Source organism: Ranitomeya imitator, chromosome 3 (genome assembly GCF_032444005.1).
Source record: "Ranitomeya imitator isolate aRanImi1 chromosome 3, aRanImi1.pri, whole genome shotgun sequence".
Classification (NCBI taxonomy): Eukaryota; Metazoa; Chordata; class Amphibia; order Anura; family Dendrobatidae; genus Ranitomeya; species Ranitomeya imitator.
Window position 1 is genome coordinate 25372700 of NC_091284.1, and position 25775 is coordinate 25398474.

Consider the following 25775-nt stretch of genomic DNA (forward strand, 5'->3'; position numbering starts at 1 on the left):
CACTCAACTTTATTAGCATGCACAAAGAGACACACGTTAGCCCCAAAAACGCATGGAAAAAAACATCAAAACCGCAACAAAAAACATACAAAAACGCACTTAAACATGACATAGTCCAGGGTTAGAAAGTAGACTTGCCATTTTGGAGGGGGGGTGGGGGGCTTTATGGAGCAAATTACATGGCAGGATATTTTCCAAGTCAGTACGATTACGGTGATACTAATTTAATTTGATTTCATTTTTTTTTTTTTTCATTTAACTGAAATCACAATCCCCTATGAAGCCCAACCCGAGACTGGGATTCACACAGACAGACAGACTGGCTAACAATGGCCAAAACATCAGCAGCCTGGGATTAAGGAAAAAGGTGGGTGGCCGACGGACACCCCCAGGACTGTGCACCTTCAATGTCGCTGTCAGAAACAGCAGCAATGGGGTCTTTGCTCCAATCGCTGCCATTACATCAGATGCTGGCTGCATAACAGCACCTGTGCCCACCCTGTGAAGGGGTTTCAGAGACAGTTAATGCACCCACTAATATTTTAGGATATCTTCTAGCGTCTCCATATTGAGGCCGTCATATGCCCACGCTCAGGATGGCAGCACAAAACCTCACAAACAAACAATCTGCCTCCTTGACATGGCTGACGGGCTGCAAATATTAGAAAGTCGACTGTACTAATCCCCCCTCCATCCCAATCCGTACACTAATCCTCCAGGTATGGAGCATATCAGTCATTATATTACACCTGACAGCGGGGGCGCAGACTCGCTGCAGCCATGTCAGGAGGAAGCATCTGGGGCATATAAAATCCACCAGGAATATAAAATTATTCTAAATGCACGACGTGTGGGGGTCCGGCCATACCAACCGCGCAAACGTAACAGATCATACATGTAGATCTCCGCAGCGAACATGACCCAGGCCTCCTAAAGACGCTCATAACGGGGGTACACATCAATTTAAAGTGAATAATGAAGCAACTTTGCAAAATGACTAAAAGAAAAAAAAAAAACAAAGTCACCTACAGTTTGGTGTCACAGCTCCTACGCCGCTTATGTGTCTCCATGATAATCATTCTGTGCAGCCCGATCCTACAGAATTTTAGCAAGATTTAGAGAACAGAAAGTAGAGAACATGACTGCAGCGTCAGACTACACAGGGTTTGTTTGTAGTCTGTCGCCATGGAAACACATAGATCAGGCATGGGAGCTATAGAAAGAAAACAGTAAGAAATCTGTGACCAAGACTTATCGCATTGTTTTATTATTTTAAACATTGTGGAGGTAGACATTGCCTTTAAGTATTTCTGTAAAGTCATTCAAGCCAAATAGTAAGGTTTGTGATGTAATAATTTATTTCTAAATGGAGGTTTTCCTTCTGGTTGCCATGGCTACACCCAGGACCATTATATATGTATACGGTTCCCCTTCTGTGCTTCTATACGGATATAGTACTGTAACGGGTGATACTTTGAAAGCAAATTTATGCAAGCTTTTTAAAAGCCATTTATGTAACAAATACACATAAAAGAAACAACTGCAATGGAGATAAACTCAAGTCTTGAACAGTAGCCATGGCAACCAAAAGGGAAACCACCATTGTTTACACTGCAGGCTGCATCCACAATCTATAGAATTGAAATTTCCACAAATCATTTTTTTTTTTTTTTTTGCTTTTTTCTTATCATCAATTTATCATTGTGGTGATTTTATCCACACAGGATCTTCCAAGGTAAACTGTAAAACGCTCCGTCAGGTTTAATTACAGGAACTAATGCCCTGTAAGAAATGCTTTATTTTCGGATGGAGCGACGCTGGCGCCTCACCGCTGTAACTCATTACTGACTTATCCAGCGACATGTAACGAGCATTCACCAAATTATTACAAGAAATATACAAACATTAAAAGGATAAAAAAAATAAAGTTTCTGAGTGAGTCGCCTGCAGATTAGTCACCGCTGCCAGGAAAGAGCGGCCCCACGACAGTGCATGAATCAGAGCATATGACGGCCCCCGGGGGGGCTCATCTGTAGCCTTCTGCAGGCATTTGTCCTTAACGCTTTCAGTGGATAGAAGCCCCTTAGATGGACCCTACTCTGCAGACGGCAGGTCACCTCCACACGACAGTAGGGCGCCTACGTAGGTCACATCCTGCATTAGGCTGCAGTAACTTCCTGACAACAGGTGAAGCCAGTGATGTTCTGTCTACAGAGAGGTGTCAGTCCTGAAGCAATGACTGAGGCAATGCACCGATGTGACCAACAAGAGTGGGCACGAAGGGAAAGAACTCTGCTATGGCTACCCGGCGGGGGGGGGGGGGGGGGGGGGGGGGGGGGCATGTGCACTGCAGATTTTGTTTTCCATAGGTTTACATGGTACTGTAAACTCATGGAAAACAGCTGCGAATCCGCAGCGTCAAAACCGCTGCAGATCAGCAGCAAAATACGTTTGCACATACCCTTAGAGTACATTCCACAGCCATCATAAAATATATATTTTTTTTTCCATAGATATTATTGGTTTATGCAAAATGAAAAGTTGCAGCTGTGAATAAAAAAATAAAAAATAAAAAGTGGCGTCATCGCCTGACAGCTGCGATTCAGTAGGAGCCCATTGGAATGTTTCGCAGTTGGGCAGAGTCTTGATTCAATGGAGGAAAGCTCCATGATTCATGAGGGATCGGACATGTGACTGTCAGGATATGATGGGAGTTGTAGGTAGTTTCACAAGACTGCAATACTATCACTGCCGAAACACTTTTAGCTCCAAAGCTAATCTGCAGATAACACTCTGCTATACAGGCCGATTATACAGTGCTGATTATATAGTGCTCAGTAATCAGAGTCAGAGGTTTCAGTCCCACTGAACAAACAGACTCAGTGATCTAGTGAAACTGCAGGTAATTACAACAGGAGATAAATGTAACTGCATATCTCTACCCGGTGAGCTCCTTTCATCATCCCTGTCTCCCCAACTTCACCATGGAGCCCCTGTTTTGCCTTTAAGGCTACGTTCACATTTACGCAGCGTTTTAGGTCACGTTTTGGTGCGTTTTTATTTGCGTTGTGCGTTGCGTCGCCGACGCAGCGGCGCACAACGCAAATAAAAACGCACCAAAACGCATGCTAAAACGCTGCGTTTTGCGACGCATGCGTCCTTTTTTGCCGAAATTTGGACGAAAAAAAAATGCAACTTGTTGCGTTTTCTTTGCCCGACGCTTGCGGAAAAAAAAACGCATGCGTCGCACAACGCATGTCCATGCGCCCCCCATGTTAAGTATAGGGGCGCATGACACATGCGTCGCCGCAGCGTTTCCCAACGCTGCGTCGGGAAACGCTAATGTGAACGTAGCCTTAGCGGTCCTGTGTTCTAGCCATTCATTGCCAGAACGGGAGCAAATCCTTCTATGTACCTGTGTACGGACGCCATTGTCGAGGCAATGGTGTGGCCTTTTGGAGACAACGTTTAGCTGCCGCGGGAGGCGAGAAAAGTGTGGCCTATCCTAAAATATCCAGGTTATGGATTACATAATAAAGAGCAAGGCTTATAATGCCAATATTACCATTACAGTAGAGCACAATACTGTAGTTCTTTTCAAGGTCAATGTTGAAGAAGGCATCCATTGAATTGCACTTTCTGTAATATTATGGTAACAAAAAAATACAGTATGTGAAGAGCGAGTTCACACCGGTAATGCATACAAATAACCCATCTGTCTACCCAAAAATAAACCAATATTTAAAAAAAGAGCCTCCAAATTATTTGGGGTAAATGTAAACTCCCTTTACTGGAGACCTGGCAAGGAACCAGAAAATGCCAATTTGAGACAATAGAGACGCAGAAGAATCCATAAAGCAAACCTTACATGGGGGAATTATCTAAATCTATCTATAGGATGGGAAGGGGCGATCTAACGATGGGTGGACTTTAGATCACGCCTGGGACACATTCATTGCGTCCTGCACATATCCAGGAGCAGCAGGAAATAAACATCTAAGAGCATCAAAGGGACACCAGGAAATGTGATCAATGTCCTATAGAAAGTTACACAGCCAGAGGCTCGAAAAACACAGAAACCTATCCAAAAATACCTCGCTGGAACCTGTTCTGCTATCAGCAAGTACAAGACGTATATATTTAAGCACGATGCTCCATTACAGGGCAAATTATGGCCTATGGAAAGTAGTGACTATAGACTTCCATGGGTTGTCCGCAGATCCCACACTTACGGTTGTGTACGGGTATGAGCGCATAAGGCGGTCAGTAGACAAAGCACCAGAAAGTGTTCCCATGTAACACTGGCGGGTTTTATGTCCTATAGCGTTTTAATGAACTGCAAAAACGGGTCTTGTAAACTTTTCGGGGCGCTTTTAAAGCATATTTTTTTTTTTTTTTAATCCTTTAAGTGATTAATAAAACTCTAGAATTTCATGATGCAAAAAATGTTTACAAGGAGCTCAAAAAGATGTCCAGACATTTTCCGGGGGGTGTTTTTTGTAGTCTTCTCATTGACTTTTCCTGTAAAGAACTACTGACCGGTCACTTCTTTTGAACACTTGGTGTTTTTGGAAGCCAGAAGTCTTTTGAAGTGTTTTGAGTGATTTTTCAGGATTTATTTTTGAGCAGAAGAGCGTTAAAAAGACTTCTAAAAATAAACTGTGCACATAGCAGTAGGTGATGAACAGCTCCCAGTTAATATCCATGGAAGAGGTTCCATGGGATGGGGGGGGGGGGTTGGGGGGATAAAAAAAAAAAAAAAAAACACCTATGATTTATGGAAAGAGGCCTCCAGTTTCAAGAAACAAAGCAACTGTAATTCTCGAACATATCTTGTAGATTGTGAGCCCTCGCGGGCAGGATCCGCTCTCCTCCTGTACCGGTTGTGACCTGTATTGTTTAAGATTATTGTACTTGTTTTATTATGTATACCCCTCCTCACATGTAAAGCGTCATGGAATAAATGGCGCTATAATAAATAATACTTTATGTATCATTATTTCAAAGTTAGTTGTCACCATCTGGCAACTATGTATCAACCCAAAGCAGAGACCTGGGAAATGAAAGGAGGGTTTGTAAATGAGAGCAGACATCAGCAGCTGACAGCACTCCGGGTGTTCTCAAACTACAACTCCCAGCATTCCCTGACAACCACAGGAGGAAGTAGTGACCTTGAAAAATACTGTGTGATTGCTAAAAAGTATCAGAAAATAGCAGACCCCTCCATTAAATTTGCTGAAAATCAAAAATCTATTCAAGGCTTGTTCACATAACGCCTTTGAAACTCAAGTGAACCCAAAGTTTTTCAAGGAGAAGACACTTCAGGACGCCTCGTGTAATTTCCTGAGTTTTTTTTTCTTCTGTTTTGTTTCCTAGTCAATTTTTTCACTCTATTCCAAAAAAAAAAAAAAAAAAAACTAGCAGTTTCTTCATTATTTAAAAAGGGAATTTGTCAGGTCCCCCATCCTCTCCAACACCGCAGCATTAACTTATTTATGAGTACATTCCCTGCATAACATTTTTCTGCAAAAATGAGGTTTTTAAAAAGCATTTATAGTGTCCCCGTTTCCTATGCTAATTAGGGCTTTGACTAGTCGATGGGACGTTAGTTGGCCCAGACCAGTCAGCCCTTTTTCCATGTTATCATGCCCACCTCTGCAGCCGCGTGTGCGCTTCTCGGCTTCAAAGGCGGAGGAGTGTGCATAACCAAAAATTCAGAGATGGCGTCCAGTCATGCCTCTGAAGTCGAGAAGTGTACAACTGGCTGCAGAGGTTCAGTGACACTGCGAAAATGTGTGGAGCGCATGCGCGAGATTTGCAGGAGCCGACGATAGCTCCTGCAAATCTCGGGGCGCAATAACATGGAAATAGGGCTGACTAGTCTGGGGCCACTGATACCCCTCGATTAGTCAAAGCCCTGATTAGCATAGGAAATGGGGACAATATATGGTAAATGCTTTTTTTTTTTTTTTTTTAAACCTCATTTTTACAGAAAACATTTATACAGGGATGGTTACTCATAAATAAGTGCTGGGCATGGGGGAGTCTACAGGATCCCTTTAAGCAAAATGTTTCAGAACACCTCCAGGCGTCTTTTGAGCTTTCGCATTGATTTGTAAAGTACAGAGCGTCTTCTGAATGGCAGCAGAAGAATGGAACGGTCACTTCTTTCAATGGCTTGGTGTTTTTAGAAAGACGCTCAAAAGCCTGAAGATCTGCACAGCAAGGAGTCTTTGCATAAAAATACGCATGTTCTTCTTTCTGGGCATTTACTGATAAAGACGTCGGGTGCACATAGCCTTCCTAACAGGCAGTTTGTGCAAGAAAAAAAAAGTGAAACTTTTTTATTTTAAAATTTACACTAGGCTCTCCACTTTACTAAAAAATAAAAATGTCAAGCATTAGCCAGCAGAATGACTATAATTGAGGTCAAATAGAGGAGATCTACATTAGCTTCTATTTGGTGTAACCTCTACTGGTGGCACATGGGAAGCCCCAAAGATGTGCCAAATTTTAGAGGTGTATGAAGTATCAGTGTTGATACATTATCCCCTATAGTTTCTTTGCCGCTTTCCCTTCCCCCCCCCCCCCTTTTTAAAAGGATTTTAAAAAATCCCAAAATCTTGCAATCGTTTGTAGCACGTTTTATACTTTTGGAGATTTTCTCACAGCCGACATCTGGCAGCAAAAAAGATGTGGCAAGAAACTGCAAAACAAGATGAATGAAACCTGTGAAACTTATTACAGTAGATTGGCGTGAAAAGCTCCACAGAAATTGACAGACTGCAGATTAAAAAAAGCTTCAGTATGAAATACCTATCTGAAGTCTCATTCACTATGCTGATATTTTTGCGGCAAATAAAATCTGCAAAACACCACATGTGAACATATCCTAAAGGTACCGTCACACTGAACGATATCGCTAGCGATCCGTGACGTTGCAGCGTCCTGGCTAGCGATAGCGTTCAGTGTGACAGGCAGCAGCGATCAGGATCCTGCTGTGATGTCGTTGGTCACTGCAGAAAGTCCAGCACTTTATTTCGTCGCTGGACCTCCTGCAGACATCGCTGAATCGGCGTGTGTGACGCTGGTTCAGCGATGTCTTCACTGGTAACCAGGGTAAACATCGGGTTACTAAGCGCAGGGCCGCGCTTAGTAACCCGATGTTTACCCTGGTTACCATCGTAAAAGTAAAAAAAACAAACACTACATACTTACCTTCCGCTGTCTGTCCTCGGCGCTGTGCTTCTCTGCACTGGCAGTAAGCGCCGGCCAGCCGGAAAGCAGAGCGGTGACGTCACTGCTCTGCTTTCCGGCCGCTGTGCTCACAGTCAGTGCAGAGAAAAACAGCGCCGAGGACAGACAGCGGAGGTAAGTATGTAGTGTTTGTTTTTTTTACTTTTACGATGGTAACCAGGGTAAACATCGGGTTACTAAGCGCGGCCCTGCGCTTAGTAACCCGATGTTTACCCTGGTTACCAGCATCGTTGTCGGTATCGCTGCAGCGTCGCTGAGTGTGAAGGTACCTTAAGGCTCGTTGATATCAGCGTTTTGTGATCCAGATACCAATGGTATCTATGAAGACTCCATTGTCCAAATGGGTCTATCTGGTTTCCGGCATGGGGCAGGATACATCAATTTGTCCGTATTTGCAGCGGAGACGCTTAAAGGGAATCTGTCACCCCCAAAATGGAAGTTGAGCTAAGCCCACCAGCATCAGGGGCTTATCTACAGAATTCTGTAAAGATGTAGATAAGGCCCAAAGATGTAACCTGAAAGATGAGAGAAAGATGTTACATTATACTCACCTGGGCGGGCGGTCCGATCTGATGTGTGTCGAGGTCCGCGGCCTCCCATCTTCTTACGATGACGTCCTCTTCTTGTAGTCACGCTGAGGTACCGGCGGAGGCGTACTTTGCCCAGTTGAGGGCAAAGCAAAGTACTGCAGTGCGCAGGGCCTCTCTGACCTTTCCCAGCGCCTGCGCACTGCAGTACTTTGCTTTGCCCTCAACTGGGCAAAGTACGCCTGCGCCGGTACCGCAGCGTGACTACAAGAAGAGGACGTCATCCTTTGAAGATTGGAGGCCCCGGACCGGACCGCGACGCCCATCGGACCAGACCGCAGCCGGACCGCCCCTGGGTGAGTAATCTAACCTCTTTTTCTCATCTTTCAGGACACATTGGGGGCTTATCTACACCGTTCCAGAATGCTGTAGATAAGCCTCTGATGCTGGTGGGCTTAGCTCAACTTACATTTTGGGGAGGTGACAGGTTTCCCAATCTTGCCTTGCGCAGACGTGTACTACGGAGGACAGAGAATGAACTTCAATATTGCAGCCAGCGGGTAAGGAAAGGGTGAATCAAACACCCAAAAACCCCGCCTCCATGGCTGAAGATTGTTCCCTCCAAATTCAGGTGACAGTGTCCCTTTAAAAGGAGTTGTCCACTACCAGGAATGATCTGTCTCAATCAGCATGTTTGCCAGAGTAAAAACACATATACTAGCTGTTCCAGCAGTGTCGGCACTTGCTCTCCCTGCGCTCGTTTCACATTGCCATGTCATGCGACCGCTCTGCTCCGTCAGTGCTGGATTCACTGTCCCCACATTGAGACAGATCAGAAAATCAAGTGGAAGTCAGATGCGGCTAGCTGTTTACTACCTACTGATGTTTGATTCATCAGATTGTTACGTCATGCAAGCCATGGGAGAGCGAGCGCCAGCGCACGAGTGCCAGGAGAGCGAGCGCCAGCGCACGAGTGCCAGGAGAGCGAGCGCCAGCGCACGAGTGCCAGGAGAGCGAGCGCCAGCGCACGAGTGCCAGCATAAAGTGTCCTTTTATTCGGGGGAAACATTCTGATTGAGAGGGAGTTGTACGAGTAGTTGACAACCACTTTAAATAGTACTTGGTTGACAGTTTTTGATTTTCGATTTAAAAAAAAAAAAAAGTGCTATATTATAAGCCTTTTTAATAAATGCTGTAGGCCATAAATTATGCATAACCTACCGAAACATGTAGGCCAGTTCATGGGCACCTGTATTTTTTTATATCTTGCATTAACCACAAGGGAGAAAGATATTAAATCTTTTGGGATTATCTCTGCATTGTTTGCCTCTATACATAATAAATAGTAGTGCCACATCCTCCAGGGCCCAGGATGAACTTCTTAGAAGGGCTAATAATAAAAAGGGTCCCTACGGGGATTCTCACAGAGCAAGAGCTCCACATTGTCAGATCAGCAGCACTGGCGATCCCTCAGAAAGTTAGTACACGGGGTATGAATACTTCACATATTGGTCAGTGCCATGTTCTGTCATCAAGTTATGTGCAGCAAATCTCTCCAGAGCCGTTGGAGCAGCGATGTTCCTTGGGCGCTTCATCACCACAAAATTAACCGCAGCGGAAGTTTTTGAGAAGTGAGAGCAAAACAGCGGCGGCTATAATGAGGCGCACTCACTTTCCCCTGTCTTATTAATATTCATTATTCATAAAGCAGAAGGCAATGACTGCACCAGACAGGAATAACTGAAGACATGAAGAATAAGCTTCAGTGTTCATAGTGGGGAATCCAGCTTTACCCAACAACACAAGAAGCCCATTCTACTGCTCCCTGTTGTCAGTCGTTTCAGTCTAATTTATTAAAAGTCAAAAAAAAAAAAAAAAAAAATGAATACTGAAATTTCTGGGTAAACTCTGCATCTTTGATCATTACGCCACATTAACCAGCGTCACATCCTTAGAAATTACCAATATCAGCTGCTTCTCTCCCAATTAAAAGGAGGTTATCACTCACACACTTGTCCAATTGCAACCAAACGTGCAGATTTCCATCTGTCCAATGGCATTTATTATTACATAGAATAGACAGGAAATCAAAGGAAGTAGCAAGGAATTAGTGAGCAAAAGTGGCGACAGGTAATGCTTTATTTCCCCCATGGTGACGCTAAAGAGGAACTGAACACTTGGCACCAGATTCTCCCATAGAGTACAACTGATCATTCGGAGGCAGGATCAGACTGGACCACAAAGAAAGAGGTGAATATTTGCTTGCAGCTGAGCAGTGGGTCCTTGGCACCCCCAGTCCAACACTGCTCAGAGTTGACAGCAGTGTAAAAACCTGTAATTAACTGTTCATCCGAGACCCTTCAAACCAAAAATGAACTTGTCCAAAAAAGATGACTTGGGGTATGTGCACACGATGCGGAAAACGCTGCGGATCCGCAGCAGTTTCCCATGAGTTTACAGTTCAATGTAAACCTATGGGAAACCAAAAACGCTGTGCACATGCTGCGGAAAAAAACGTGCGGAAACGCAGCGGTTTACATTCCGCAGCGGTTTACATTTTGCAGCGGTTTACATTCCGCAGTGGTTTACATTTTGCAGGGGTTTACATTCCGCAGCATGTCACTTCTTTCTGAGGATTCCACAGCGGTTTTACAGCTGCTCCTATAGAAAACCGCAGTGAAAACTGCAGAAAAACCACGGTAAATCCGCAATAAGTCCACAGCAGTTTTGCACTGCGGATTTATCAAATCCACTGCGGACCAGAATACGTGTGCACATAGCCTTAAGGCCACACTACGATCAGCAGTCAGTTGTGCAACGTCTAAACCCAGAGGGCCACTGAAGGTGAAGGTTCAAGGCCAAGCAGAGCGGCTGCTGTACAGAATCTTGTGGCCACTGATGAAAAGACCTTTAAGAGTTTGTCTGGGATTGACGGCCTACCCTTAGGATAGTAATCAGAAAAACTTGGCACTCAACTTTTAGATGATTATGAAAGTTTTAATGAAGTCCAATCACAACGTTTCGGTCACTCTATGGACCTTCATCAAGTACTGACTGCTCAGGGTTGACTAGATCCAATGTACTGGGATTAGAGATCGTGTAGATTGGGTTACACTTATTAAAGGTTCGATAGAGTGATTGGTAGGCAAGTAGACCCAACTGAATTGTTCCTGTGTGTTGGTTGAGTGTCCACTTGAAAAGGTGCAAGATATTTTTTAAGATACTATAAGGCACATGAATGTATCAATGTATTGAGAAGAGGATCATCTGTAGGAAATCGTTCAGGTCTTGTAAATGGGGTCTGAGCTTTTTCTCATGTGGAGTCCCACTATGTCCCAGAGGAGCGTCAGCACAGAGGTAGTTCAGCGGGCGGTGTGTCAGTCTCATAAACGCAATGTCCACACGATCTACACGATCTCTAATCCCAGTATGTTGGAGCTAGTCAACCCTGAGCAGTCGGTACTTGATGAAGGTCCAAAGAGTGACCGAAACATTGTGATTGGACTGCATTAAAATTTTCTTAAATCATCTAAAAGTTGAGTGACAAGTTTTTCTGATTATTACTCACGGGTTGGGATCCTACTTAGGCACCACTCACAGCGGTGCCACGCTATATTCTCTACCCTTAGGATAGGGCATAAATGTCTGACCGGTGGAGGTGCGAAAAGTTTTGAGTTACACAGCACAGCCCCACCGATAGAATAGTGGTCGCAACAGGGTCACCCCCTACTGATTTGAATAGAGGGTAGATATTCCATACTATACGGTCAAGGAAGCTGGGCAGCTCCGTAACCGGCCGACGCCAGGAACAGCTGATCAGCAGGGACCCTGGGTGTTGCACCCCACCGATCAGACATTGGCCTATCCTTAGGATAGGTTATCAATAGTGATGAGCGAATATACTCGTTACTCGAGATTTCCCAAGTACGCTTGGGTGTCGTCCGAGTATTTTTTAGTGCTTGAAGATTTAGTTTTCATCGCCTCAGCTGAATGATTTAGAGCTTTTAGCCAGCATAAGTACATGTGGGGGTTGCCTGGTTGCTAGGGAATCCCCACATGTAATCAAGCAGGCTAGTAGCTGTAAATCATCCAGCTGCGGTGAAAAAAAAACTAAATCTCCGAGCACTAAAAAAATACGCGGAGAACACCCGCGCGTGCTCAGGAAATCTCGAGCAACGAGTATATTCGCTCATCACTAGTCAATGGTAAAGTCCCGGACAACCCCTTTAAAAAAATTCAAACATCACTTTTAAATAGTGATGAGCGGACGTCCTGGGATAACGTGTTATCCGAGTGTCTTGTGCGTGCTCAAGTAATGTGTTCGAGTCAATGCGGCTGCATGTCTCGTGGCTGTTAGATTTCCTGCTTGCTAGGCAATCTCCGCATATAGATTGCGGCTGTTTTAACATGCAGCCGCAGGGACTCTAAGGCCACATTCACACGTTCCTTTTTATCCTGCGGGTTCTCCCGCAGCGGATTTGATAAATCTGCAGGGCAAACCCGCTGCGGTTATCCCTGCAGATTTATCGCGGTTTGTCCTGCGGGTTCCGCTGCGGGATTTACCCCTACTATTGATGCTGCATATGCAGCATCAATAGTAATGTTAAAAATAATAAAATCATGGTATACTCACCCTCTGACGTCCCGATCTCCTGGGCGCTGCAGGCGGCGGTCCGGTTCCAAAGATGCTGTGCGACCAGGACCTTCGGTGACGTCACGGTCATGTGACCGCGACGTCACCGAAGGTCCTGGTCGCATAGCAAACCTGAGACCGGACGGCCGCGTGCAGCGCTGAGACTTCAGAGGTGAGTATAACATGATTTTTTATTTTAATTCTTTTTTTTTTTTTTAATACAAATATGGTTCCCGGGGCCTGGAGGAGAGTCTCCTCTCCTCCACCCCGGGTATAACCCGCACATTATCCGCATTACTTCCCGCATGGTGGGCACAGCCCCATGCGGGAAGTAAGCGGATCAATGCATTTCTATGGGTGCAGAATCGCTGCGATTCTGCACAAAGAAGTGACATGGTCCTTTTTTTCCGCAGCAATTCAGCGCGGTATTTTTTTCGGGTTATTCCGCATCATGTGCACTGCGGTTTCTGTTTTCCATAGGGTAACATTGTACTGTACCCTGCATGGAAAACAGCTGCGGACCCGCAGCGGCAAAATCGCCGCTGTTCCGCAGTAAAAACCGCATAGTGTGAACATGGCCTAACATATTACTCAAGCTTGCCCAAGATACTCTGATAGCACCCGAGCATGCTCATATCACGATATCTGAGCATAATCTCTCATCACTACTTTAAGGGCACGTGCCAACGATCAGGAATTGACGCGGATTTGACGCTGCGAATGTACTGAATGCGATAAATCCGCACATTCTGTGAACACATGCAGATTTACCTGGGTTCAATATACCGTACCTGCGTTCAATATAAGCTGTGTCCAAAGCGCTGCTACTTCTGGATTGTGGGCACATAGACTTAAAGCTTGCAACAAAAAAAAATGCCTCGAGTTTCAAGGGTTTTTCCAAAGTATTTCTAGTAGTACTTTTTCCCCCCATTTTGTGTCAAGTGTTTGCTTTTTATTTCTGATATTTCTCTAAACCTATAACGCAGACCAGTGGTCCCCAACTCCAGGCCTCGAGGGCCGCCAACAGTGCAGGTTTTCAGGATTTCCTTAGTATTGCACAGGGGTTGGAATCATCACCTGTGCAGATGATCACATTACCACCGATGCAATACTAAAGAAATCCTGAAAACCTGCACTGTTGGCGGCCCTCGAGGCCTGGAGTTGGGGACCCCTGACGCAGACTATTGTTAATAAATCAAAAAAAAAAAAAAATCCACAAATCCAGAAGAAAATAAATAACCCTTTCAAAAATGACTCTCCCCCTCCCCGGCGCAAGGTTTTTGACACAGATTCTGCTTCAAAATCCACAAAGTCAACTTCCAATCTCCTCCAAGTACCCTCCTATTTATTTCCTTCAGAAAACTGCATCGCTGTTCATACTGCTGCAAAAACAAAAAAATGGGAAGAAATTTGATACAAAAGCTGAAAAAAAAAATAATAATTTTTGATTCAGATTTTTTTTTCTCACAACTTACAATATTATTTATGTTTCCTTAGGACGGGTCATGAATATTAGATGAGCAGGACCCTGGTCAATATTACGTGACCCCTGGAATATCCTTGGCGCCTCTTTTGGTTTTGTAGCACCACGACATGCATACACACATCACAGGTTGCTGTACTAGGGCCCTCTGCGTCAATTCACACCGCTATAATCGGTGTGGATCCAACTCCTGACACTCCAACCTGGCTGAAGGTGCTGCAGCAAAGGAAAATAAGGAGAGAGCGGCCGACATAGAGGAGCAGACAGGATGCAACAGCTCTGCTGGACATTCTCTTCAAAGTAACCCCTGGCTAAAACCAAAATATGACCTTGAGGCCATGTGCACACGTTCAGGTTTTTTTCGCGTTTTTTTCACGCTAAAAACGCTATAAAAACTCACTTTTATAGCGTTTTTAGCGTGAAAAAAACACGAAAAAACATTATGCATTCTATCATTTAGAATGCATTCTGCATGTTTTGTGCACATGGATGCGTTTTATTCCGCAAAAAAAACGCATCGCGGTAAAAAAAGGAGCATGTTCATTATTTTTGCGGATTTTCTGTGTTTTTCCAGCAATTAACATAGTAACATAGTAACATAGTTAGTAAGGCCGAAAAAAGACATTTGTCCATCCAGTTCAGCCTATATTCCATCATAATAAATACCCAGATCTACGTCCTTCTACAGAACCTAATAATTGTATGATACAATATTGTTCTGCTCCAGGAAGACATCCAGGCCTCTCTTGAACCCCTCGACTGAGTTCGCCATCACCACCTCCTCAGGCAAGCAATTCCAGATTCTCACTGCCCTAACAGTAAAGAATCCTCTTCTATGTTGGTGGAAAAACCTTCTCTCCTCCAGACGCAAAGAATGCCCCCTTGTGCCCGTCACCTTCCTTGGTATAAACAGATCCTCAGCGAGATATTTGTATTGTCCCCTTATATACTTATACATGGTTATTAGATCGCCCCTCAGTCGTCTTTTACCCTTCGCCACGACAGCACCCCACATGAGAGAGAGGGATCCGCCCATAGGAACAGGAAACCTACAGAATAAAAGGAGGCGGTCCCCTCTCCTCCTCAGTTTAGGTTTCCTGTTCCTACAGGGACCCGGCTTACCTACAGATGAAGAGGATCCCTGGGCCATGCACCCGCCTGCGTCGGTTTCTGTGGGAACGGCAGGGGCTGCGGTACCAGAAGCAGCGGCGGGGGAGCCCCTGCTTGCAGCCTCCCCCCTCGTCTGGCCAAACATCCACGGTCCGGGTCCGGTCACCGTAGGTCCGGCCGGCACTGTGAGGACGCGCGCGCTGCAGCGGCCGGCTTAATAGCCTCTGGCGGCCGCATGGTGGTGAGAGCGGCGCGTCTAACCCGGAAGTCGCGGGAGCACTTCCGGGTTGGTCCGGGGAGGCAGGAGAATGGGCGGCAAGTTTAAAAATGCAGCGCTAGCGTCGGGCCGGTGTGTGTGAAATGGCTTCACCGGCCGACGAAGCGCACCTGCCCGCAGTGCAACAGCGCTCTCCCAGCAGGGAGAGAAGCACGAGGAGCAGCACAAAGAGTGGTGGCCGACCTCCAGAGAAGAGTTCTACCACCAAACGAATTCCGCCTCCAGAACCGGTACCTGTCAGCTTCACTGGGTGAGTTTTTGAAAGAGTCTCTTCCTATATGCTGATATATGTTCCTCCTGTATCCTTCCTCTAGACTAAGAAAAGGACACACAAATCTAAGCATAAAGAGTGTGCTTTATGTACGCAGCCCCTCCCGGATGATTATGCCAAAAAACTGTGTGCAGAGTGTATCATGCAAACTCTACGGCAGGAAAATATCATGACTCCCTCAGATGTCAGAGCTATTATCCGAGAAGAGATGCAGGGTTTGGCGCAGACAAGTAGCGCCAGTACCCGTCAGCCTAGCAGGTCCCGGTCTCCGGTTAGTTCGGAGTCAGAGGGTGTATGTATTTCTTCAGACGAAGAGGGATCTCAGCCGAGCTCATCCGAGACTGAAGGGGGACTTTGTCTTCCCAACAGTAATGTGGACAATTTAATAAAATCTGTCAGGAGCACGATGGGGTGCCCAGATGGGAAAGAAAAGAAATCAGCACAGGACATAATGTTTGCGGGGTTAGGACAGAAGAAACGTAGGTCCTTCCCCGTCATACAAACCATCAAAGATATTGTCAAAAAGGAGTGGGACAAGCAGAATAGAGGGTTTTTACCATCATCCTCTAAAAGGCGCTATCCCTTCAGCGATGAAGACCTAAACACCTGGTCAAAGGTGCCAAAAGTTGATGCTGCGGTAGCCTCCACAACCAAACAGTCGGTCCTACCAGTGGAGGATTCAGGGGTCCTAACAGACCCGCTGGACCGTAAAGCAGAAGCTTTACTAAAGAGGTCATGGGAAGTCAATACGGGGGCGTTCAGGCCCGCCATATCTAGTACCTGTACTGCAAGATCTCTACTAGTATGGACGGAGCAATTGGAGGAACAGATTAGAGGCAAAACTTCGAGGGAATCTATCCTGCTGAAATTGCCTCAAATTAAAGAAGCAGTAGCATTCCTAGCTGATGCCTCAGTGGACTCGCTACGTCTTGCAGCCAGGTCAGCCGGCCTAGTCAACACAGCCCGGCGTGCACTCTGGCTAAAGAATTGGAAGGGGGACGCACAAGCTAAAGCAAAACTTTGTGCGATTCCCTGTCAGGGTGAGTTCCTTTTTGGGAAGACGCTGGATGAACTCCTGAATAAAGCAGGTGAAAGGAAGAAAGGCTTCCCTAACCAGTATCTTCCATCCTACAGGAGAGCCTTCAGGAGACGCCCCTTTACTAGGAACAAGCCGCTTGAACAAAGAGAGCGATGGGAGTCGAAGGACCCAAAGCAAAAAGGTGCCTTTTTTAGCGGGTCCCATAATCCGAGACGTAAATACCGCTAACCAGGAAGTAGGCGGCAGATTAAAATTTTTTCTTCCCCAATGGGGACAGATAACATCCAGCCAGTGGATTCTGGACATTGTGCAATACGGCCTTAAATTAGAATTTGATCGAATCCCTTGGGATTCCTTCATAATAACATCTCCAAAAGGTCAGGACCAACAGAGGGCTCTAGAAATAGAGATCCTATCTCTTCTATCTAAGAAAGTCCTGATTGAAGTTCCCCAGGATCAAAAAGGGAAAGGGTTCTACTCCCCTTTATTCCTGATTAATAAACCAGATGGTTCATTTAGAACCATCATAAATCTTAAAAAATTAAATTCTTTCCTGCGTAATCATACCTTCAAAATGGAATCCATTAGTTCTACCATAAAACTCTTATTCCCTAGGTGTGTCATGGCCGGAATAGACTTAAAGGACGCCTATTACCATCTTCCCATACATGCCGAACATCAGCAGTACCTAAGGGTAGCAGTCACCCTGGAGGGAAAGGTTCGTCACTTTCAATATGTTGCAATGCCATTTGGGCTTTCTATGGCTCCCCGCGTCTTCACTAAGGTGATACTAGAAGTGATGGCTCATCTACGCCAACGAGATACCTTGATAATACCCTACCTAGATGACTTTCTAGTGGTAGGAAGCTCTGCACTTCAATGTAAAACTCGTTTATCTAATACGATCTCGTCCCTACAGGAGTTAGGTTGGATCGTCAACTTCGAAAAATCTCGGCTGAATCCAGAAACCGTTCAGACATTTCTAGGAATCCAGCTAGACTCCGTAAGTCAGAAATGCTTTCTTCCTCAGTCAAAGAGGTTGACTATACAATCAAAGGTATCAGACGCAATACGCAAACCCTACATGACACTAAGAAAGGCCATGTCCTTACTGGGGTCATTATCATCATGTATCCCTGCTGTACCTTGGGCACAATTCCATACCCGTCAATTGCAGTACGAAGTATTGTCGGCTCAGGGGAAAGACGGTTATTTAGAAAGTAGAATAACTCTTTCCAGTAATGTCTTAGAATCGCTATCCTGGTGGCTAGACATGGACCACCTATCACGGGGTGTGCCATGGATAATAGACCCGTCTAAAATAATTACCACCGACGCCAGCCCTATTGGGTGGGGAGCACATATGGAAGACAATCTGGCCCAAAATACTTGGGATCAGACAGAATTAATATGTTCCTCCAACTGGAAGGAGTTAAAAGCAATAGAATGTGCCTTATATCATTTTCTTCCGCAGATTCATGGAACAAATGTAAGAATTTACTCAGACAATTCCACCGCAGTGGCATACTTGAACCGTCAGGGTGGTACAAAGTCAGGAAGTCTGATGACCATAGCTGCAAACATCTTTCAGCTGGCAGAGGCTCATCTAACATCCTTAACAGCCCTGCACATCAAAGGTGTAGAGAACATCAGGGCAGACTACCTCAGCAGAAACGAGTTGCGTCAAGGAGAATGGACCTTAAACAAATCCATATTCAGAAGGATAACAGAAGCATGGGGGATACCACAAATCGACCTATTTGCCACAAGAGACAACCGGCAAGTACAAAGGTTCGCTTCCCTGAACACCAGGGATCACCCAGATATGTTGGACTCTCTCCACCATCCTTGGCGGTTCAGACTGGCATATGCCTTTCCTCCAATGTCTCTGATTCCTCTAGTGATCAGAAAGATCAGGAGGGAACAGGCAAGAGTAATCCTCATTGCACCATTCTGGCCGAAAAGACCATGGTTCTCTTGTCTCCAGACCATGTGCCTATGCGATCCTTGGATCCTCCCATCAGACAAGGAGCTGCTGTACCAAGGCCCCTTTTTCCACCCGCAAGTGAAAGGTCTTCACTTGACGGCGTGGAATTTGAGAGGCAACTATTAAGTTCCAGAGGGTTCTCAACAGAACTAGTAAACACCCTCTTATTGAGCAGGAAAAGATCTACCACCCTAATATATAGTAGGGTATGGAATAAATTTTTAGACTTCTACACGGTACCGTTCACTAAGCAAGTTCCACTCACACCTATCCTAGAGTTCTTGCAAAAAGGCCGAGAGTTAGGACTATCTGTAAATACCTTAAGAGTTCAGGTCTCGGCATTAGGAGCCCTATATGGATGCAATATAGCAGCTAATAGGTGGATCTCCAGATTCATAAAATCTTGTGAACGTAGTAAACCGGTCCATATTCCCCGTCTACCTCCGTGGGATTTAAATCTAGTATTAGAGGCCTTAACAAGCTCTCCATTTGAACCATTAGATTCAATACCTTTAAAAATCCTAACATATAAAGTAGCCTTACTAGTAGCCCTAACCTCAGCTAGACGGGTTAGTGACATCCAGGCCCTATCAGTAGACCCACCTTTCTTACTGATATTTCATGATCGGATAGTCCTGAAACCAGACCCCTCATACCTCCCTAAGGTAGCGTCCACCTACCACAGGTCACAAGAAATATTTCTCCCTTCCTTTTTTGATTCACCTGTAACTCCAGAACATCATAAGTTCCACACCTTAGATGTCAGAAGAGCCATCCTGACTTATATAGAAAGGTGTCAGACATGGAGGGAGAGTAGGGCTCTGTTTATCTCCTTTCAGGGCCACAAGAAAGGACATGGGGTCACGAGAGCTACCATATCTCGGTGGATCAGAGAGGCTATCTGCTTGGCCTATACGTCAAAAGGCGAGATTCCTCCAGTGGGTATAAAAGCGCACTCAACACGAGCCATGGCTTCCTCCTGGGCGGAACAAGCAGATGTACCGATCCATTTAATATGTAAGGCTGCAACTTGGTCTACACCTTCTACCTTCTACAACCATTATAGACTTGATCTGTCCACGTCTTCTGATCTGACCTTTGGTAGAGCTGTTCTTAATACAGTAATCCCACCCAAATAATGACTCTCTGAAAATCTCTCATGTGGGGTGCTGTCGTGGCGAAGGGTAAAAAGCCGGATTACGTACCGGTAATGCTCTTTTAATGAGTCCACGACAGCACCCATGTATTACCCTCCCTAAATTATGCACAGCTCTTTCCTTTAAGGTCACAAATAATGGTTGTATAGAGTTAAGAAATTTATGTGACTGAATAAGAATGAATACTAACACTTTTGCGGTTCCCCTTTTTATACTCTGTAACTAAACTGAGGAGGAGAGGGGACCGCCTCCTTTTATTCTGTAGGTTTCCTGTTCCTATGGGCGGATCCCTCTCTCTCATGTGGGGTGCTGTCGTGGACTCATTAAAAGAGCATTACCGGTACGTAATCCGGCTTTTTTTCTAGACTAAATAATCCTAATTTCGCTAATCTATCTGGGTATTGTAGTTCTCCCATCCCCTTTATTAATTTTGTTGCCCTCCTTTGTACTCTCTCTAGTTCCATTATATCCTTCCTGAGCACCGGTGCCCAAAACTGGACACAGTACTCCATGTGCGGTCTAACTAGGGATTTGTACAGAGGCAGTATAATGCTCTCATCATGTGTATCCAGACCTCTTTTAATGCACCCCATGATCCTGTTTGCCTTGGCAGCTGCTGCCTGGCACTGGCTGCTCCAGGTAAGTTTATCATTAACTAGGATCCCCAAGTCCTTCTCCCTGTCAGATTTACCCAGTGGTTTCCCGTTCAGTGTGTAATGGTGATATTGATTCCCTCTTCCCATGTGTATAACCTTACATTTATCATTGTTAAACCTCATCTGCCACCTTTCAGCCCAAGTTTCCAACTTATCCAGATCCATCTGTAGCAGAATACTATCTTCTCTTGTATTAACTGCTTTACATAGTTTTGTATCATCTGCAAATATCGATATTTTACTGTGTAAACCTTCTACCAGATCATTAATGAATATGTTGAAGAGAACAGGTCCCAATACTGACCCCTGCGGTACCCCACTGGTCACAGCGACCCAGTTAGAGACTATACCATTTATAACCACCCTCTGCTTTCTATCACTAAGCCAGTTACTAACCCATTTACACACATTTTCCCCCAGACCAAGCATTCTCATTTTGTGTACCAACCTCTTGTGCGGCACGGTATCAAACGCTTTGGAAAAATCGAGATATACCACGTCCAATGACTCACCGTGGTCCAGTCTATAGCTTACCTCTTCATAAAAACTGATTAGATTGGTTTGACAGGAGCGATTTCTCATAAACCCATGCTGATATGGAGTTAAACAGTTATTCTCATTGAGATAATCCAGAATAACATCCCTCAGAAACCCTTCAAATATTTTACCAACAATAGAGGTTAGACTTACTGGCCTATAATTTCCAGGTTCACTTTTAGAGCCCTTTTTGAATATTGGCACCACATTTGCTATGCGCCAGTCCTGCGGAACAGACCCCGTCGCTATAGAGTCACTAAAAATAAGAAATAATGGTTTATCTATTACATTACTTAGTTCTCTTAGTACTCGTGGGTGTATGCCATCCGGACCCGGAGATTTATCTATTTTAATCTTATTTAGCCGGTTTCGCACCTCTTCTTGGGTTAGATTGGTGACCCTTAATATAGGGTTTTCATTGTTTCTTGGGATTTCACCTAGCATTTCATTTTCCTCCGTGAATACCGTGGAGAAGAAGGTGTTTAATATGTTAGCTTTTTCCTCGTCATCTACAACCATTCTTTCCTCACTATTTTTTAAGGGGCCTACATTTTCAGTTTTTATTCTTTTACTATTGATATAGTTGAAGAACAGTTTGGGATTAGTTTTACTCTCCTTAGCAATGTGCTTCTCTGTTTCCTTTTTGGCAGCTTTAATTAGTTTTTTAGATAAAGTATTTTTCTCCCTATAGTTTTTTAGAGCTTCAATGGTGCCATCCTGCTTTAGTAGTGCAAATGCTTTCTTTTTACTGTTAATTGCCTGTCTTACTTCTTTGTTTAGCCACATTGGGTTTTTCCTATTTCTAGTCCTTTTATTCCCACAAGGTATAAACCGCTTACACTGCCTATTTAGGATGTTCTTAAACATTTCCCATTTATTATCTGTATTCTCATTTCTGAGGATATTGTCCCAGTCTACCAGATTAAGGGCATCTCTAAGCTGTTCAAACTTTGCCTTCCTAAAGTTCAGTGTTTTTGTGACTCCCTGACAAGTCCCCCTAGTGAAAGATAGGTGAAACTGCACAATATTGTGGTCGCTATTTCCTAAATGCCCAATTCTATGCATTTGGGAAAAAAAACTCACAAAAAACGCATCAAAATCGCGGTAAAAGCGCATGTGGATTTCTGGCAGAAATGTCCGGTTTTTGTCAGGAAAATTTCTGCAAGAAATACTGACGTGTGCACATACCCTAAAAATAAAAAAAGTAGAGTGCAGCGCTGGAGTCCTGACAGATGCAGAGCAGAAGATCACGCAGCACGATCTGCAGACTAATACCACTGATAACGTCCAGCCCAAGGACAGCGTGGCGGCAGAACTATCACACCTGGTCACGTGACCAGAGGCATGCGCCAGAGTAAACATCATAGTCCCATCAGGTGCAAAAACATTAAGGGTATGTGCACACGTCAGGATTTTTTCCTGACAAAATCCGGAGAATTCTGCCAGAAATCCACATGCTTTTTTTCACGCGGAATTTGCGTGTTTTTGACACGTTTTTTGCACGGATTTTTTGCGGATTTTTCCGGAATGTCCATTTTGATAGGAAATCCGCAGAAAATCCGCAAAAAGATAGAGCATGTCCGGATTTTTTTGCGGTATGCGTTTTTTTTTTGCAGAAAAAAAACGCTAACATATGCACAAAAAATGCGGAATGCATTCTAAATGATAGGATGCATAATGTTAGCTTTTTTTTTTTTTTAGCGGATTTATAGCGTTTTTTATGGCGAAATTCCGCAAAAAAAAAAAAAAAACCGCTAAAAATCCGGACGTGTGCACATACCCTAAAAAATCTATGTAGAGCGCAGCACTGGAGTCCTGCCAGATGCAGAGCAGAGGATCACGCAGCACGATCTGCAGACTAATACCACTGATAACGTCCAGCCCAAGGACAGCGTGGCGGCAGAACTATCACACCTGGTCACGTGACCAGATGAATGCGTCAGAGTAAACATCACAGTCCCATCAGGTGCAAAAACATTAAAAAAAATATAATATCGCATTGCGGAAATTTATACTGTTTTTTTAATAGACTTTTCCCGAGCCTTTTATTCTAAGCATAAAATAGCTTCTTCTTTTTTTGTGTTTGTCATAATTGACAAGTGGGTGTGGTCTTCACATCTCAAGTTTTTCTATCAAATCAAGACCTTGTCCCGTGTAAATAAATTTGGCGCAAATCCTCCCAGGTCAGGTGTGTCATTTTCTGACCAGGCTGAAGATCTCTGCTTGCTGGCAGGAAATAGAAATATTATTCCCTCCCCCCCCCCCCAATTCTAACAGCGGTTCTTCTCACAGCTGAGGGTTTGTTACAGCAGCAGCACCCAGATGTGTCAGTGAGATAAGCAGCCCGGACTTCAGGCAGAATTAATGAGCCCCCAGGGGCCACAATAAGCTCCGTCACCAGGGGCCACAGACATGATTTACAGGGTGAACACGAAAAAGGCACGAGATCTCCTCAGGTGCAGCCCCAGTCACGGCAGCCCGACAAAGGTGGCCATATTACCTCAGCCGCAGCACTGACTGGGGCCGCCATTAGGAGGAGCAGAGCGGCGTCACTCACCCGCACACAGCACCGCGACCAGCAGAAAACACCGCCCGCACCGAGAGACCGACACCCGAACCGCAGCCATTGCCTCAGGACGGCCACTTCACTGCCAATGTCGGAGACCCGCCCTCTTCGCACCGAGAAGACTCCCCATTGGCCAGGAAAACGCCCCTCAGGTCAGCATTGGCGAATCCGATTGGTCGCGAGGAATGTTCATCAAAGGAAGAAAAAGCCGAGTTTGATTGGCTGCAGCATGGGAGGCGTTGATTGGTTGGTTTAAGGCGACGTCATTTAGGAGGGGTTACAGACCAGTAGGAGGAGCGAAACCTGCTGTGATTTTGACTTCCGGTTTCGGAGTGACGCCGCGGCGGCGGGAGCAGCAAGATGCGACCGTCACCCGGTGTTAGGGTAAAGTTCACATTGGACGGTTTTGCTTTTTTTTTTTTTCTCCCTACAGCACAATCTGATCATCTTGAAAGGAAAGAAGTTGTGGCAAAAAAAAAAAAAAACACGCAGGTTTAGGTGCGTTTTTCATGCGTTTTTCACTTTGTGCATGCCAATAAAGTTGAGTGCACACAGAGAAAAAAAAAAAACAATTTCCTGTAGCTAGAATAGATAGATTGAAAGAATAGCTACATTACCTGCGGTGTCCTCTTCCCCGGCATTTTCCGACCTCAGAGGATGAAGTTGGTTTCTTATTCGGCAGTTTTTTCTTTTCTGTTTTTTTTATAGGTTTAACAACGAATAATAATCATCACAATAATAACACACAATGCAGCGAGGGGCCTGATGTGAACACACTGAAAAGCAGCTACAGAATGGGCATCAAAGAGCGTTGAAGAAAGGGTTAAATGCGTTTCGGCCGCTGATCTGACACTGCAGACCTATAGAACAGGGCGCCCCACAGCAAACCCAGGACCCTCCAGCCCGGCCCCAATGGGTTCTGGTGACAGGTTCCCTTTTAGCCCATAAAAACACCAGTTACTTATTCAAATCTGTGAAAATCAGCTCTCTGCCCACTTTGGTGCCAGTTCTGATGCCCAGAACCCATTGTGGCCAGGCTGGAGGGTCCTGGGTTTGCTGTGGGGCGCCCTGTTCTATATGTCTGCAGTGTGAGATCAGCGGCCCAATGTCGTTTAACCCTTTCTTCAACGCTCTTTGATGCCCATTTTTGTGCCAGTTTTATTGTTTTTGTAGCTGTTAAGTGTCTTCCCATCAGGGCGCCTCGCTGCATTGTGTGTTATTATTGTGATGATTATTTTTTGTGGTTAAACCTATAAAAAAAAGACAAAAAAAAATTGCCAAATAAGAAACCAACTTCCGCCTGGTAGGTCACCTGCGGTCAGGCAGTGAGGGAGCGCAGGCTCGGTGACGTCACCGCTAGTTCCTGGGCCTGTGCCCGCTCCGCCTCATCCATTCCCCAGTCGCTTTAGCAGCTTGATCTCCTCCAGATACTGCGTGGGACACTCGTTATATCGGACTACGACGGATCAGGGAGTATTTGTGTTGGTTTATTATTTTATTTTTATTTCAGGAGATCGAGGGCTTCGCTTTGGAATTGGAAAATAATAAAATGGTAAAACTGTGGTGTTTTATTTCATTAAAAGACTTTCTCTGCATGTGTGTGTGTTTATTTAACCCTTTAATTACTATAGGTTTAGTAAAGAATAGGTGTCTTATTGATGCCTCTCCATTACTAAGCCGGGCTTAATGTCACCTTACAATAGCAAGGTGACATTAACCCCTCATTACCCCACTTGCCATGGCTACAGGGCAAGTGAGAAAAGCACCAGAATTGGTGCATCTAATAGATGTGCCTTTTCTGGGCAGCTGCAGGCTGTTTTTAGGCTGGGGGGGGGACTATATCAATGGCCCCTTACCAGCCTGAGAATATCAGCCCCCAGTTGTGAGCTTTAGCAAGGCTGGTTGTCAAAAATAGGGGGGACCCCGCGCCCTTTTTTTTTTAAATTAAAAAGAAAAAGCGCGAGGACCCCTATGTTCTTGATAAATAGCCTTGCTGAAGCTGATAGCTGGGGGTTGCAGCCCCCAGCTGTGAGTTTTGTCTGGCTGGTTATCAAAAGTAGGGGGGAACCCACACATTTTTTTTTTATTATTTATAGTGCAGGAGTAGTAGATGAAAACTCCCATCCGCCGTTCCTGCTGTCACTGTAATTAGCGGCTGTAGGTGACAGATGATGGGAGCAGTAGTCCCATCATCTGACAGCAGTGATTGGAGGTGAAGTTTATAGCTCCGATCACAGCTGAGCGCTCCTGCTGTCTTCTGACAGTGGGGGAACCG

At 45.0% G+C, this 25775-nt stretch overlaps 1 protein-coding gene across 2 annotated transcripts in view; it reads right to left on the reverse strand.

Annotated features, from left to right (window-relative positions):
• MPZL1 (myelin protein zero like 1) overlaps positions 1-23621 on the reverse strand; it is a 45520-nt gene extending 21899 nt beyond the window's left edge. For both annotated transcript variants that reach the window (XM_069760587.1, XM_069760586.1), the window contains exon 1: positions 23492-23621. In XM_069760587.1, the coding sequence (XP_069616688.1) occupies positions 23492-23561 (70 nt within the window). In that variant the 5' untranslated portion in view covers positions 23562-23621. The remainder of the gene's footprint in view (positions 1-23491) is intronic.
• Positions 23622-25775: the final 2154 nt, after the last annotated feature.